At 41.7% G+C, this 15105-nt stretch overlaps 1 protein-coding gene across 1 annotated transcript in view; it reads right to left on the reverse strand.

The window, feature by feature from the left end:
• LOC106514929 (catenin delta-2) overlaps positions 1 to 15105 on the reverse strand; it is a gene marked incomplete at its 3' end in the record, with an annotated part of 142632 nt that overhangs the window by 98345 nt on the left and 29182 nt on the right. Inside the window, 1 exon segment of the mRNA XM_014004468.1 lies at positions 1600 to 1736. Within this exon segment, the coding sequence (XP_013859922.1) occupies positions 1600 to 1731 (132 nt within the window).

A 15105-nucleotide genomic window follows, 5' to 3' on the forward strand; every position in this document is an offset into this window, starting at 1 on the left:
TGGTAATCCTGGGGTCGTGATGATGGGGCCCTTGAATATTGTTGCCCAGGGTACAGCGAAGTGTTAATCCGGCCCTGACTGCTAATACTTCTAACGCTGCTGAAGATGGTATTTTAAATCTAAATTCAAAACGTGTTCATTGAAACAATATGGGTGGTACCTGTGGTCCAGAAGCTTAACGTGCAGCTCAGACACTGACTGCAATGCAAGGTTGATGTCTTATAGGGAAGCTTTGAAGCGCTAGCAGTTGCTATTGACTCAGGATGATGACGTCCTAAGAGACAAGCGCCAACAGAAGAGGCTGCGATCCATTCCAAAATGTGAACTTCATCATTTAACTTTCACATTTAGATTCAGGATTTAATATTTACATATTTTTTAACATTTAAATTTAACAATTAAATGTTAGTGGAAAAATTTTAACACTCAGAAAATGAGCTAAATAATGAAAAAAGTGTTAGCAACATTTTTATTTTATTTTATGCTTGGTGCCGCATACTGCATCCTAATGTTGAGGACATTAGATCTGTTGTCAGGATGACTAAATTTCAAGTTCTATGTTTAATTTTAAAGAAAATTTCTATTTMTATTTTAACTCCTTGTTGCTCAAAAACAATGTTTGTTTTTATGTTTAGGAGGTACCACTGAACCTAAATAGCTAGAAAAAAATGTAAATGCAAACCAAGCAAAATTTGGGATTCAATAGGATAAAACTAAAAGCTGACYAAGGCAGGGGCCACCCATTTTTTGAAGGCAGGGAGCAATGCACCCCCTGTTCACCTCTCTGGTGCGCCCCTGCCCAAAATGCTCAGGGATCTGTCAAAAATGAAATTATCAGTGAGTGCAAAAACACATAAAATTCTAATTTGGATACTTTCAGCCAAAACGTTTTGTTAGATCCAGTAATATATTCACATTCTGCCTTGTGCACTAATTGGCTTCATGTGACTCACATGTTAAAAGCTTGACAATGAGGCACGCATGGATCCTGTTTCCATCACACGGGAGAAGAAACTTTCCGGACTAAGCACATTGATTTAAAATCAGATTGCCTCCAATACTGTATCAGAGCCAAAAATGAAAGCGTTACAAACCATGAACATATTAAGTAACGTCTGAACACTGCGATGAATATTCTAACGCTCATTATTTTATAATGATCATCAAACAGTTCAACTCTGAAGATTAATTTTAGCTTTTCTGAAAATAAAAATCAAGGTGACTTTGTCTCATCTTTGTGCTGCCTCATCACACGCAGTCACGCCAACAAAAGGTGCCTCAAACTTGGTCAGAATGTGTAGAAATGATGCCTTCCAACACTTCAGGGTAAAAAAAATAAAATAAAATAAAAATCAMATCCCACAGCTGTAGCTTAAGGCTCTCTAAATCAACATGCTATGGCATATTTGTGACACACTGGCTTAGTTGGGCATTCCATCACTTGTGTTTACTGTTTACTGTCACCTTGTTTTTCCCAGAGAGGACCGGAGGAATTATCCTCTCTACTTTCTGGTGTTCATCTTTCATTAAATGTGACAGCCTCTCACGTGTTTATGCACAAACATGGACTCGGAGGCGAAYGCAACAAAGACTTCCAACCTGCTCTTTGACGGAGGCGAGGATGGCAGAGGTGGTTTCGGACTCGGAGCCGTCTCCGTTGGAGGCATTGAGGACGGGGCTCAACATGGCGGCAGCGCTGGCACCGGCAGACGCCACCTCAGGCACTGGCATACCTCCTAGAAAACAAGGAAACAAAACACTTTATTATAATTAAAGACTCCGATAGACCAGCTTTTAGAAAAACACACTTGAACTTTACCGCACTTCAGTAGTTATCTGAGAGAAAGGGTCAAACGTGCATCAATAGGCAAACAAATCAATTCAAGTACGACTAAATAAAGATTTGTAAATGTTTAACTTTTCATATTTCAGTTTAATAATACCAACTTTATGTCAACAAAAGGATGTAAGACTAAAATAAGTGGAATTATTTGGTTTGTGGGGGAGTTTTAGGTATTACAGTATAATAAATTGTTTAAAGAGGTAGTTCACCCACCCTCCCAAGCATAAATACAGGAAATGAATAAATGTTTAATGCTGAGGAAAACGGACAGTTGAGTATACACTGTATATACGGTAGTCACTATTATGTAAGCATGATTACAGTACATTAACTGTCTTAAAAKAATTCTATTTTACTTAAAATAACAGCTCAGATTATTTTTCAGTCGTGTTCTGAGGAAGGGTTATAAATAAATATTTTACCTATTGTAGAGAGCTTTTTGAATGACRCCCGTTTGAAGAAACGGAGTTTAATTCTGACCAAACTGATGAACTAATTCTGAGTCAGAAAACAGAAGCAGGCCAAAATAGATTTCTGCTGYCCTAAAACAACTCAAATCTCCAAAAGTGCTTCAAATGAACATTGTTTTCAGTGTTTACCCTGGGAAATTGGTCTTGGTGGAGGGTGGGGGGACTTTAAACATTAATTCACGTGACTCACCTGCAATTACGGTAATAAATTTACACATACATGAATATTTAATTGCCTAACTACATCCTAGTTAAGGAATCCTTATGATAATTGTCAGTAAAATTCTTATTGATAATAAGTGATCAGCGCCTGTATAATGGTAGGGGAAACACTGGTTTTAAAATCCTAGATGTAGCATTTCTGTTGTCTGAACCACTCCCAGCAGGAACATAATCATACTGCTGCAATAATTCATATGCAAAATTAACAAAATGATTTTTCAAATATACACATTTAAGGTGTTTAAAGTAAAACCAAAACATTYTGGCCCAACTCAGACTGGTTGTATCATAAATTTGGTGAGACTTAATTCTCCTCTAAACTGAAGCGTTCAAATATCATGCTCTTCAACAGGTAAGATATAAAGTGTTAATATTCTTTCTACTTTGGTGACCATGTATGAGCCAGCATCACATAAATCAAACCACAACCGGGCCAGTTGTGGCATGTCGTTTATTTTTAAAAAAAAGTGACCTCATTGCCCAACCTGGCTCACATCCGGTTGACAAACCACTTGCAATGGCAGCAGTCAGCCTGCAGTGCCAAGTTGACATCCGGCCTACACCTGTCTGCTATGAGGGTTGGAAAGACTCCAAAATTTAATCAATTATAGATCTGTTTAGAATTTTATGTGATTTTTTGCGAACACTATAACAATTTCCTCTTCAGGCAATAATAATAATGGTTATAGGTAAAGTATATAAATAATGTATAAACTCAATCCCTGTTAGACATTGTAGCAAAGGAAAAAATGATTAATTTGTGGAACAGAAATGTATCAATATCATATCGTACAACACATGAACCGCTCTGTGATCAAATGTCAAAACTTGCTCATTTTAAAACTTCTAGCACCAGACCATCTTTCTCACAGAGAAAAACGTCTGAGCCCGAATCCATGTGTCATCCTGAATCTGAACGTAGGAGAACATGGGCTCCACATGTGCCATGTAATCCTGATGCTGCGCAAAGCCGGTGGAACAGCTGCATCAAGCAGCTTTACATGCAGAGGAAGCTGCACACACACACACACATACACACACACACACACAAGCCCCGGGCCGAAGTAAAGAAAGTGGAGTGAGTGAGCAGAGCGCAGGGATAAGAGTGGAAACGAGGAGAGTGGTGGAAAAATTGAGAGCCAACGAGACCGCATTGAGAGTGATGTGAGGAGAAAGGAGGAGCAGGCGGATGAAGGGGGAGCGCGAAGAGGAGATGAGAGGAGAAAACAGCTATTCTTGCACGCTGCTAGGCAACAATCTCTGGTCAGCGAAGGCTGCTYGTATGGCTGACCTGCTTCACTCGTCTTCCATTTTGGAAAGCACTCCTCTTCCTCTCCATCTATCGCTTCACCCATTGCTGTTTCTAAATCTAAATTTTTCATTGCCGTCCACCTTGCTACTTACACTTTGTCATTTTCTACTCCCCACAGCATCTCCCTCTTTGCCCCTTTTGCTTTCAAAACTTGATTTCCCCTCCTCTCCCTACTCGCTTTTCTTCACTTGACCTGCTTTAGAGTCTTTTCTTCTCAGCACRTTTCTGCTTTATTAGGCAGCATCCAGCAGAGGGTGACAGAAAAGGGACGTCCAGAAACCGTGGATTAGAACCTGCAACGCTACAGCGCACCTAAGCTCTTCCAGCAGCCTCTCGCCCCCATCCTCTGCGCGTACACCGTCCCTCTGGTAAACATGCTGCTTATCTGGCCCTGTGACATCATTGCATGCTTAACATTTTTCACACCAGCTCCTTTTTTTTTGTTAATCTTTAACGGTGCTGCACAGTTACAGATCCTGGGCTCCACGTGTTTATTTAACTTGTATTTTCTTAAATCAGATCTGTATTTTTCTTATCTGTTTTCATTTTTGCTCTCTGTGATCATCACTCTCACATTCACGTCTGCTTCTCTATTTTTTTACTTTGTTTTAATGAGAAAAGGTCTATGAATCAYACCAGCTGTGCCGGAGTAAGGGGTTAATCAAGTTGTGCGATCATTATCCTTAAAGCAGTAAATTGTAACTTTTACTCAATAGCAGCACCTGTGGTCAAATTTAGTCACTGCTAATTCATGAAAAAATTCTATTTTAAACTGACTTTTTTCTCCAAGCAAAAGAGCTGCTCAAGCTTTAGATCCAAACCCAAGTTTTACAAAAGGTCAAAAACGATAACCAATAAGAAAATATGCTTGCTTATAACCTAGAGAAAAGTTACTTTTTGCTTGTGAAACTAAGCTGCTCTAACATTTGATTCSTCAGTGCAGTTTTGTAACAAAAATTTAACCTTAATGTGATAACCTTAATTGCTTTTAACGCCTCAACAAATTAAAACGACTGCTTCTACATTAGAACAAACGTATTAAATAGGCTGAACTTAAAGGAAACAAGGCTCTGCAACATCAGAGTGTCTGAGGTAAAAATACAGATGCTCTAACAGTAAAAATACAATGTGTATGTATGGCACCATTTGCCTTCAATGAGCTTCTTAAACTTTAGCAAGAGATGATGTCAGACAGCATAACTGACTTCAATATTCATTTGTTAAGCAGCTGTAAGCTTTTTACTATATTTACTGCTGAGACATGTGCTAAGACTGTTTCTTCTTTCACTCGTCTTTAAGTCTTCTTCCGTCCAGATGTGCCAATAGATAACTCCATGYCGTTGTGACATAATAATGTTTAATCTGCTGAAGTTTCTGATAATGACACCAACAAAGGCCAAGTCTACATCCATCCATGCATTATCTTAACCTGCCTATTCCTTTCAGGGTCATGGGGGTCACTGTTGCCCATACCCAGCMGTCACAGTGCAAGAGCTGGGGTACACCCTGGATAGGTCACCACTCCATCACATCTACAAGTCTACAACCTGCTGTTCAGGCTAGAGGGGTGTCATTTCAACGACCTCTTCAGTTTTGCTACATTTCTGTGTAAMAACACCCWCAGGGTTGATGCCAGATCTTTGGCTTACCTGCACAAAAATAACTTACAATTGGCTTCGCCCGGAGATTTACCAGACATTTCCCTGGATCTAACAGAGAAGCAGCTTTCGCTCTCAGTCACACTAGATAGGCCTACTGGCCAGTCAGAATTAGGGTGGGGGCAGGCCTCGGATCTTGAAAATGCTTTGATTCAGATCCAGTAGCGAGAGCGCACCGAGCATGGACCACAAGTTTATGGAGGACACTAAAGCTGTTGATAAAGACATAAAGAAGAAAYTGCAATTTTACAGCTTTAGTAGCTGTTGTGAGTTGTTGCTATCATCTCCGCTTCCTGTCTGGAAGAAATGGAACTTTTKGCAGTGAGTTTTGGGGGGCAGTTGTATTTGTCCGCTGGCTTAGAAGGTCGACTCCTTTTACTAAATCTTAGCTAAAAACCTGCCACTTTTTGTTACACAAACAGCCTCAGATAGTAAGAAGAAYTGTAGCATTTAATGCTCTTATTGCAGCCATTTACCTCCAGAAATTCAACTTTTCACAGCTAATTTTCCTGGCTAAGTCTGCTCCAATTCCCACACTGAGCATACAGACACAGGCTTGCTTCTGGCCTCGCTCACCTCATGCACCTCTGTCTCTTTACGCAAGCTTAAAGAGACAGAACCACTCTTAAAATAGTAGTAAACATGCACTTTATTCCAGTGTAGTGCAATATAAAGTCAGTCATTTGGTCCTCACCAGAGTTTGGACTTTGAGAATCTTTAACAGAGATGTAAAGTTAAATTTCACGTGCTGACTTTAGACAGAACAAGAAACCAAGCAACAGAAAAAAAGTGTCACAGCTTCAAATCTGATTGGAAAATTTTGTAAAAGTGGCACAGGGGTTCTGAGTGTGTGTGTGAACATATTCTTTACATCCTCTGAGAGAACAAGTGTCAATGAATTTTCTGAAACACATTTAGGATGTGGATAAAAAACATGCTCAGATGAATTTTGAAAGAAGACTTAAAGATGCTCATTGCAAGCTATACAACAAAACATAAAATTTCAAGTGATTAGCCTGGTAAAAACCAGACCCTTGTCCTTCACTATGCTTCATACGAGGGTCTGGACTCTCGGCTATAGAGAAGCGATTCTTGCTGGAGGCGTGGCCTCTGCTGAAGTTTAAAATGATTGGATCGATTGGCCGCGACGTATGTTGCTGTGACAGAGGSTAAGCTAAGAAGCTAACCGGAAATCGCGTGTGCTGTAAACAACCCTACTGTGAGGAGAAATAYACTGAGCCGAACGAGAYGACTGTAAATGAGAGCTGCTGCTTTGYCAGACAAATTTAATTTAATTTGGAAGCCTTATCAACACGGACTGGCTTCATTCACTTCCTCCACTGCCGTATGCTAAAATAACTAGCAGACACTGCACAGAAAGTTGACGTCGTTCAAAACTCCGCCTTCTGTTTGCTGATTGGCCCAGGTAAAATAAACTACAAGCAGACACTGAGCAGAAAATCAACGTTTTTTTTTTCTCTGATTGGCCCGGACAAAACTTTCCCCAAAGAAATCCTTGTCTATGGGAGAAATCCCAGACAGAGCAGTGAAGGGAAACTAGAATTGAGCAGAACTGTGTAGGAAGGCAAGGGCCAGGCTACCAAGTGATGTAATTTGACACATTTTTACACCGGTGGTTTTCCAGATTTATTAATATGCAATTGTGAAATGTGGGTACATATTTAATGTACACAAAGAACATGGCTAAATCCAGCAAAAACCACACTCACAATATTGACCTACATTAACTTGGTTGTAGTCTGTGTATAAACAGATGGAAAGCATCCCAATTTAACATCTATTTTAATTTAGACTATTTTTGATTTCTTTCTGCATACTTTACTCAATTATTCTTAGTGTAAAAATATATCATTACATTACATTTGTCAGACTTTTCTATCCCAAAAAGCTGGCTTTTGGACATTGCAAATGTTAACTTGATTTTTTCACTTCAGGACACGTTTACCAATAATTAAAAAAATGTTTTTTACATGAATCATTTTGGGCATGTCTTCACGATCTTGCAATGAGTATCTTTAATATATTTACCAAGCCAGTTCATTAAAATCCAAGTTTTCTTTGATCCAACCCTGACTTTGACGTTGTTGAGTCACGTAAAGAAGAAACAGGTCAGCCCTGGTTACGACTCGTGTTTTAAAAATACAAAGGTTGCAGCAACTCCCTCAAGATACGCCTTTTAGAAAGACCTGACTTTTTTTTTTTCAGATCAAAGCAAAGACCTGCTGCCGTTCATCACATGACATTAAGGGCTGATAACATTATCCTCTTTTTCCATCATCGCTAATATCACACCATAGTTGATGTCAAGTCTGTTTAATCATTTATGCGGCGCATGTATTTAAACCGCCTTGCTCTCGCAGCCGCGATGTACTTAACGGTTTGCTTAAGACCTTCACAAACGGCAGACAGAAATGTTCATCTTATCATCAATTACCCTGCTTCACTAATGGTGCAAATTTCTGCACACTGGCAGTCAATGAGTCCCTGAAGCTTCACCCATGTGCGCTTTGCCCTTTAGGGTCCACATGCATGAAATATTTCATCTGACAAAACATCCAAGAGAGTTCTGGATGAGAGGAGGGGAAGATGCCCGGCAGCCTCGTCGGCCTCTAGAACAATTCATGAGACAGGCTTTGGATTTTTTTTTTTCAGCTGTGCAGMCAGGGAAGCCAGCCAAATATAGGTCAGCTCAACAGACCATGTCCAAGCCGTCATCACACAACTGACCAGTACAAAGCAGCTTTCCCCAATAAAAGCCATCAGAACTAGGTTACAGAGGCCCGCAGCATAGCTYCAGACAAGACTTTGAATATGGATTAGGCCTAAAGGCTTTATTTTACCAAAGTATAATCTTGGATTTTATTTTTGGGTGGGTGGGGGGATTCCATATTTTAGGGGTATTTAGCCCTGCCTTTCACTGTGGTAATCTCTGATATGTTGCTGTTGTGAGTGCAGCAGGCCATGATATGACTGACACATMTGACACGGGGAATATTGAGCTTAAACTTTTGACCCTTTAAGCTCATCCATCAGGTTTGCGACAGGCGTGTTTAGGTTGGAGACAGGACTCCGGTGGCAGACCAGATGTCCAAAAAAATAAAAAATAAATAAAAATATCCTGGGTTATTTTAGCATGATACTCCTCACTCTTATCTGTAATTACATTTCTGTGCTTCCTCCTCCTCTGTGTGCGTGTTTAGAGCACTAAAGCGCACATCTGTGTGTACGTTCTGCRCGGCCCATATGTGACAGTTTGATGGACAGTCCCCCATCGCCTCATTAAAAGTCTCCGCAGTGTTTTGTCTTTCCCACTCATCCGTCCTTTTTGTCTAGACTGTGCCTGGTTATGAAAAAGAGAAAGAAAATAATGTGACACTGTATCTAACAATGCAATTAGTTCTATCTGTGTCATTTTGTGTTTTTATTAACCTCCAGCTCTGTTGAGGAGTTTGAAGGCGATCATGTTTTGACTGTGTCTGTGTCCACATGCCACATATCACCTAAACCACAGAATGAATGTTAATGAAACTTTCATTAAAGAATCACTGGATGTACATCTCAGAATAATTAACTTTTGGAGTCAACCAACTTAAGATGGCCACCACAGCCAACTGACTTTAGAAAATATAAACTCAGCCAATTTAACCATTAACTTTAAATTTGCTTTGGTAGTATCTGAGCCTTATTCCACAAACATAGTCAAAGTGCAACAGATTGTCTGACATCTTTGTTCAAAACCTTGGCATTAGCTGTTAGTATTAACCCTGTTTGTCTTTTACAATGAAACCTTCAGATTGGAAAAATTGTCTGTAAATAGATAGCTGTCACAGCTAATCAAACTTAGTCTTCACAAAAATAGCCCAGTCAATTTTACCGATATTGGGCTAAAATTTGGTGTGGTAGTAGCTAAAGGTCATTCACAACACATATTGTAAGCACTAACAAATTATTTGATATGTTGCAGTATCGCAATAGATTGCACATAATGTTAATATTAACAGTTACACCTTAGATACTGTATTTCTCATTATGAAATGAGAAATATAGTTGTAGAAGATATATTGTGCAATTCCCCAGTTTAAACATTCGATATGTTTTCTATATTCCATCTCATTGTGAATAAAAGATTGCATTTTATTTTTATTTACGTTTTATGTAATGTCCTAACTTTTTCCAAAATGAAATTGTATGATGCAGTATTCTACCATTATTCAAAGACATTCCTTTGCATATACTGTATTCTTTTTTTTTTGCCACCAGTAGAAAGCAGAACTGAATATCTGAATATTAGTATCTTAGCTTCTTCATCATCAATGACTTTTTTTAATAGGAGAAAAAGAAAGAGAAAGAAAAAAGTGAAATGTAATGAGAAAGAGTGAAAGAGAGATTAGAAGATATGTGAAATATATGTTGAGAAAACACATGACAGCACACCCGACTTCTTGGCTCCACACCTACAAAAACAAAGATAGCAAAACTGCAGTAACAAAAACGAATATCTAAATATTTATAATGACTTTAGCCTTGCTGAAAACCATACCCATATATATATATATATATATATATATATATATATATATATATATATATATATATATACATACACATATACATATATCTATACACACACATATGCACATACCATTCAGCCAGTGTCCGAATAGAAAACCCAGGATGTAAACACCTGTTTGTGTGCAGTTGTGAGCATGCATGATCTCTCCAATGGAATGTTTAAAAGTGACTGTGGGGGGGCACAGACCCAACCCGAAGAGCCGGAAGCCGACATAAGGGAGACCAGCGCCAAAGACCCCGAGAGGGAACCCAAGCACGCAGCCCCAGAGACACCCGCGCCTGAAGGGCTGCCCACCCACCCCCCAAAGAGGACCACCAGAGAGGACCGGAAGAGCCCCACCAGCGACCACACACAGCAACCCCTGGGGCCAGCAGTGACGAACTCACAGGCCCCGCCGGTACCCACCGCGCCAGAGTGGATCCAGGCACCGACACAGAGGCCCGGGCCCCCAGGGCGCACCCCCCCAGGCCAAGGCCCGACAGGGCCAGGGGGACCCAAGCCCCACCGGGCAGCCACCGGGCCGAGCCGGCACACGCCCAAGCACCCAGCCCCGGATAACGAGTGCCACCAGTGCGCCGGCGGACAAAGGCACAACCCACCAGAGGACAGCACGGCAGGAGAGTAATGGGCCCTCAAATGATCCCGAAGAAGGGGCCACTCAAGTCCCAGCCTGACAAAAATACAAGCATACACAAATACAATCACACAGTCCCACCCTCATCCTCTCACCCACTCATTCAAAGACACACAAGATGGACGCCACAATCCACTCACACTCCCCATACATACTCTATACCCCCCAGGTCCAAGATATGCACCCACCCCCTGCAAACGGTATCTCGTGCCTGAACCCAGGAGGTAGACCCCTTCAATCTGGGGTGGAGAAGAGCAGACAGCCAAGTCCCAGTCCGGGTCGCACCCGTCCGACCGACCAGCCCCCCGCCCCAGCAAAGCCACGCCCCGGACCACCCCCACACCCTACCAACAGCCAGGTGCCCACCCCCAACCGACCACCCCCCAGACTCCGGCAGCACCCCAGCCAGCGGGCCAACCACAGCAACCAGGAGCCACACTCTGGGAGCCCGAACAGCCCCAGGGAAGCTGGAGCGCCAGCCCCGCCTCCGGAGCCCCTCCAAGCCCCATGTCCGCCCGCAGCCCAGACCCCACCAGACGGTCAGCACCCCCAGGACCCCATCCCCAGACGGCCAACGGGGAACGGGGGAGTGAAAAAGACCCTGACCCACACACCCCCACCCTCAGATGTACTGTTGATGCGTGATGTTCTATAATGCAATTAAAACGGAGAAGAAGACAGAGGCCAGCACTATGCCAGTTTCACCTCCACCCCAACTCTAACCCTAACCCTAAATGTCTAAAAGCAAACAATGTGAGTGGGCACAGGCATCAGTGGCGAGAATGTCCCATCCCGCCCCTTACATGCATAAGTGCCCACTTCCAAGTTCCTATGTGTAAATGTTATGAGGTTATGAGGTTTTGAGTGAATGTCTAAGGTGTACAGTAAAATTGGAGCCCAGGTGGCCACAGCAAACAGATGTAAAATTGTTGCCGCTGTAACACACCTGTGCCCCAAAAAGCCTACGTGAGTGCAGTTGAAAAATGAAGAGGGTGGAGGTTTGTGGTGGGGGATGGGGAGGAAAAAACTGAGGGAGCAAGAATGCTTCCACGGGGGGCAGCTCTCCCACTGACCCCAGTAGGCTTCCCAGCTCCCCGAGACCCACCCAGGKACTGAGGCCCCAAAGACCTCCTCCTCCAGACAGACCGCCAGGCCCGGAAGACGCCAGATCACGGACAGACAGAGCCCAGAGGACTGCCAGAAACTGGGACCAACAGACCTTTGCATACATTWTATAGTCATAATAGAAATTGAAATGTCTCTACTCAGTTCTAACAGGCTTAAAACATCTGTTTGGCTGCACCACAATGCCCTGTCACCAATTACAAGGCAAAGAGTTTTTACCAAAGAGTTGATGATGGCGGACAGTGGCAGATGGTTTTACGGCCATCATAAAGGATTATTTACCAGTCAGCTAAAGCTTTTCTCTGTGAAAGGTCTGGATGCTAATGAACATTTAGATTAAGAGGGTACACAGACGCTTGTTACACCGACTGCAGTGCTGTAAAACATTGTGGATCCAAGAGCAAATAATTTAAAGATAGCAGCTCTGACGAGAAACCATTACAGGGCAATTGAAACTACTATTAAATAAAGAAAGTATTATTAAACATTTGAGGGCACTTGGGTCAAAAGAAAAACATTCACCAAATCACTTCCAAGAACTGCTGCCAAGTTCTTTTTTTCCCTGCTGGGCTCAGTGAATACATATCCCTATACTGTAGAGTTCTGATCAGGTTCTAACTTTGCCCTTTAATTGAACGCAGTTTATTTTTACAGCACCAAACTCATTCCAACCCTCATAGCAGACAGGTGTGGGCCATCTGGTGTCAGGCCAGCATGACTGCCTGACTGATGCCTGGGCAAGAGGTTTGTCAACCAGATGTGGGCCAGGTCTGGCAGTGAAGGCACTGTTTTTTTTAAATGGAATGCGACAGTCCAAATCTGTCAATGCCACAATTGGCCCGATTGTGATATGGTTTATGTGAATTCATGAAAGCGCCACCTCTGGCAAACCCACATCTGGGCCACTAAAGGGCACAGCTGTCATTCTTTGCAATATCTTGGGTAAGTGCATTGTTCGGACCAGAACTGGGCCAGACAAATGTTGCTACGTGGAAATGATCATCTCAATATACTATTATAAAAACAGTACAAATGTTGACTTTAAATCTAACTAAATACAGTCAATTAACAGTTTGTTCTTTTATATATTGGCTGCAAACTTGAGAATATAGTAAAGTGTTAAGTTGTCATCTTCTGGTTTGTGTGTCTGAGGGAAACAAATACCTGTTAAATACTCAAAAGTACTAAAAGTGGTTAATTTTTACAAAAATCACTATGTAAAACTCACGAAAAACAAGCAGAATAAAATATTGCAATTATAACTTATGTAAAGTTCATGACTCTTCCCTGTTTCACCAAACAGACTACAGTCTACAGCAGGCAGATTCTAAAACTTCCAACAACCACTTCAATATTTCACAAAATCGTTCTATCTTCAGCCTAAAGTGAGAGTCTTACATTAAGTCCATGCAGCCACAAAGAAACAATCATATGTACAGTTTAGTACCTTACTGAGATGGGACTGTTAAGGATGAGATAAAGACACAAAATCAGGAGAAAAAAAATGCAAGTTTTTTTGCCTGAACTTCCACTGAACGGCATGTCGTTTGTCACCTAAAGCGACCATGACCAGGTGTCAGAGGTCAGCAAATGTGAAAAGAAAGCAATTTAACTTTGAATCCCAAAGCAAGCAGCACGGTAGAACAGGAGTTAGAGCTGTCGCCTCTCAGCAAGAGGGTTGCAGGATCACCTCCCAACCTGGAGCCTTTTCTAGGTCTAGTATGCATGTTCTTCCCATGCCAAGTGTGGGCTTTCTCAGAGTACTCTGACTTCTTCCAACAGACCAAAAAGCATGTATGTTTGGTTAGCTGGTAATTTAACTTTGTACCTATGTGTGAGTGAGATTGTGAATGGTTGTGTGTCTCGTTTGTCTCTATGTGTGGCCCTGTGATGGACTTGTGACCTGTCCAAGCTGTACCCTGCTCTCTATCAGCGACTGCAGGTGGAGTCATACTTATGTTTCCCAGTACTTATGTTCCCTAGATCCCTATGTTCTCCCCAATAAACTTGTCCTTAAGTTTCCTGGTACCTATATATGTACAATGCCTGCACTGCGTTCAGTATGTTTTTCATTTGTTTTAAAAGACATGAACATGGGTACTGTGGAACATAGTTACTGGGGAACATAGGCACAAGGGAACATAGGTCTCGGGAACATACAACCAGGAAATAGGTGCCGGGGTACATCGTTACTGGTATGGACCCCTGAAGTAGATAGGAACCAGCTTTCTGTGACTCAGAATGAAAAAGCAGGCAAAGAAGATGGATAGATAAATCCCAAAGCCTTTCCTCTGTCTTTATACAGTTACTTTGAATGGATCTTACTGTCTTTCACTCCCACMTACAGCAGGCCTGACCTTGTGTTGATACACTCCTGGGTAAAGTCTTTTGGTAAGAAACAATCACACATAGTGATGGTTCCTCAAGGCTTTTAAGATCTTCTTTATTCCTGATTCTTTTCTACTTTCATACTACTTACAGATGATGCAAAAAAAATGAAAACTGGCCACATCTTAGGCCTGAACTCTTCAAATCCTGAGTAAAGTACTGTCAAACTGCAGCCATGCCAATGCACAACTCTAACACAGGTTTATTAGCAAGAATGAAATAGATTGATCAGAGTTAGAAGATCCCACTGCACATACAGACAGAGAAGTGTATTGCATCCCAGCGGGAAGAGGCCGGAAGTAAAACTAGAAGAAAAACAAATTATTCTCTAAAGGACTCGATCTACTTCTTCATTACAAAGTGGCCCGTTTTCAGCTGCATCTCTGTTTCCAAACAACATGTTGGAGTAGCCAAAAATACAATCGGCATCATGAATTATACATATTTTCCACGACTCCTCTGGGTGATCTCTGTACGCCGGCGGCTTCATCACATGGTATAATTACAGAGGTTACAGCTGTGATGATAAACACTCTGCAATGACAAATTCAAACTCTCCTCCACCCACCGAGGAATTCAAACCGCTTGATGACAGAAGCAAACAAGCACAGTGACAAAGCTGTATGTGAACAAGACTACAGATTGAAAACAAACGTAGAGGTAATTCCATTGGTCATAGTGCAGCTTTTGTTGTGAAAAATTAAAAAAAATGCAGCCAGAGGTATGTTAGAACTAAACTGTTAGAACTAAACCACTGAGGGTTTCCTGGGTGGGGCAGAGTTACTTTTGCAGTGGGGTTAAATATTAACAATCAAACGGGTGATAGCTGCAAGACTATCCTAATCCTACTGTCCTAAAC

This window comes from Austrofundulus limnaeus, unplaced genomic scaffold (genome assembly GCF_001266775.1).
Source record: "Austrofundulus limnaeus strain Quisiro unplaced genomic scaffold, Austrofundulus_limnaeus-1.0 Scaffold24, whole genome shotgun sequence".
Taxonomy (NCBI): Eukaryota; Metazoa; Chordata; class Actinopteri; order Cyprinodontiformes; family Rivulidae; genus Austrofundulus; species Austrofundulus limnaeus.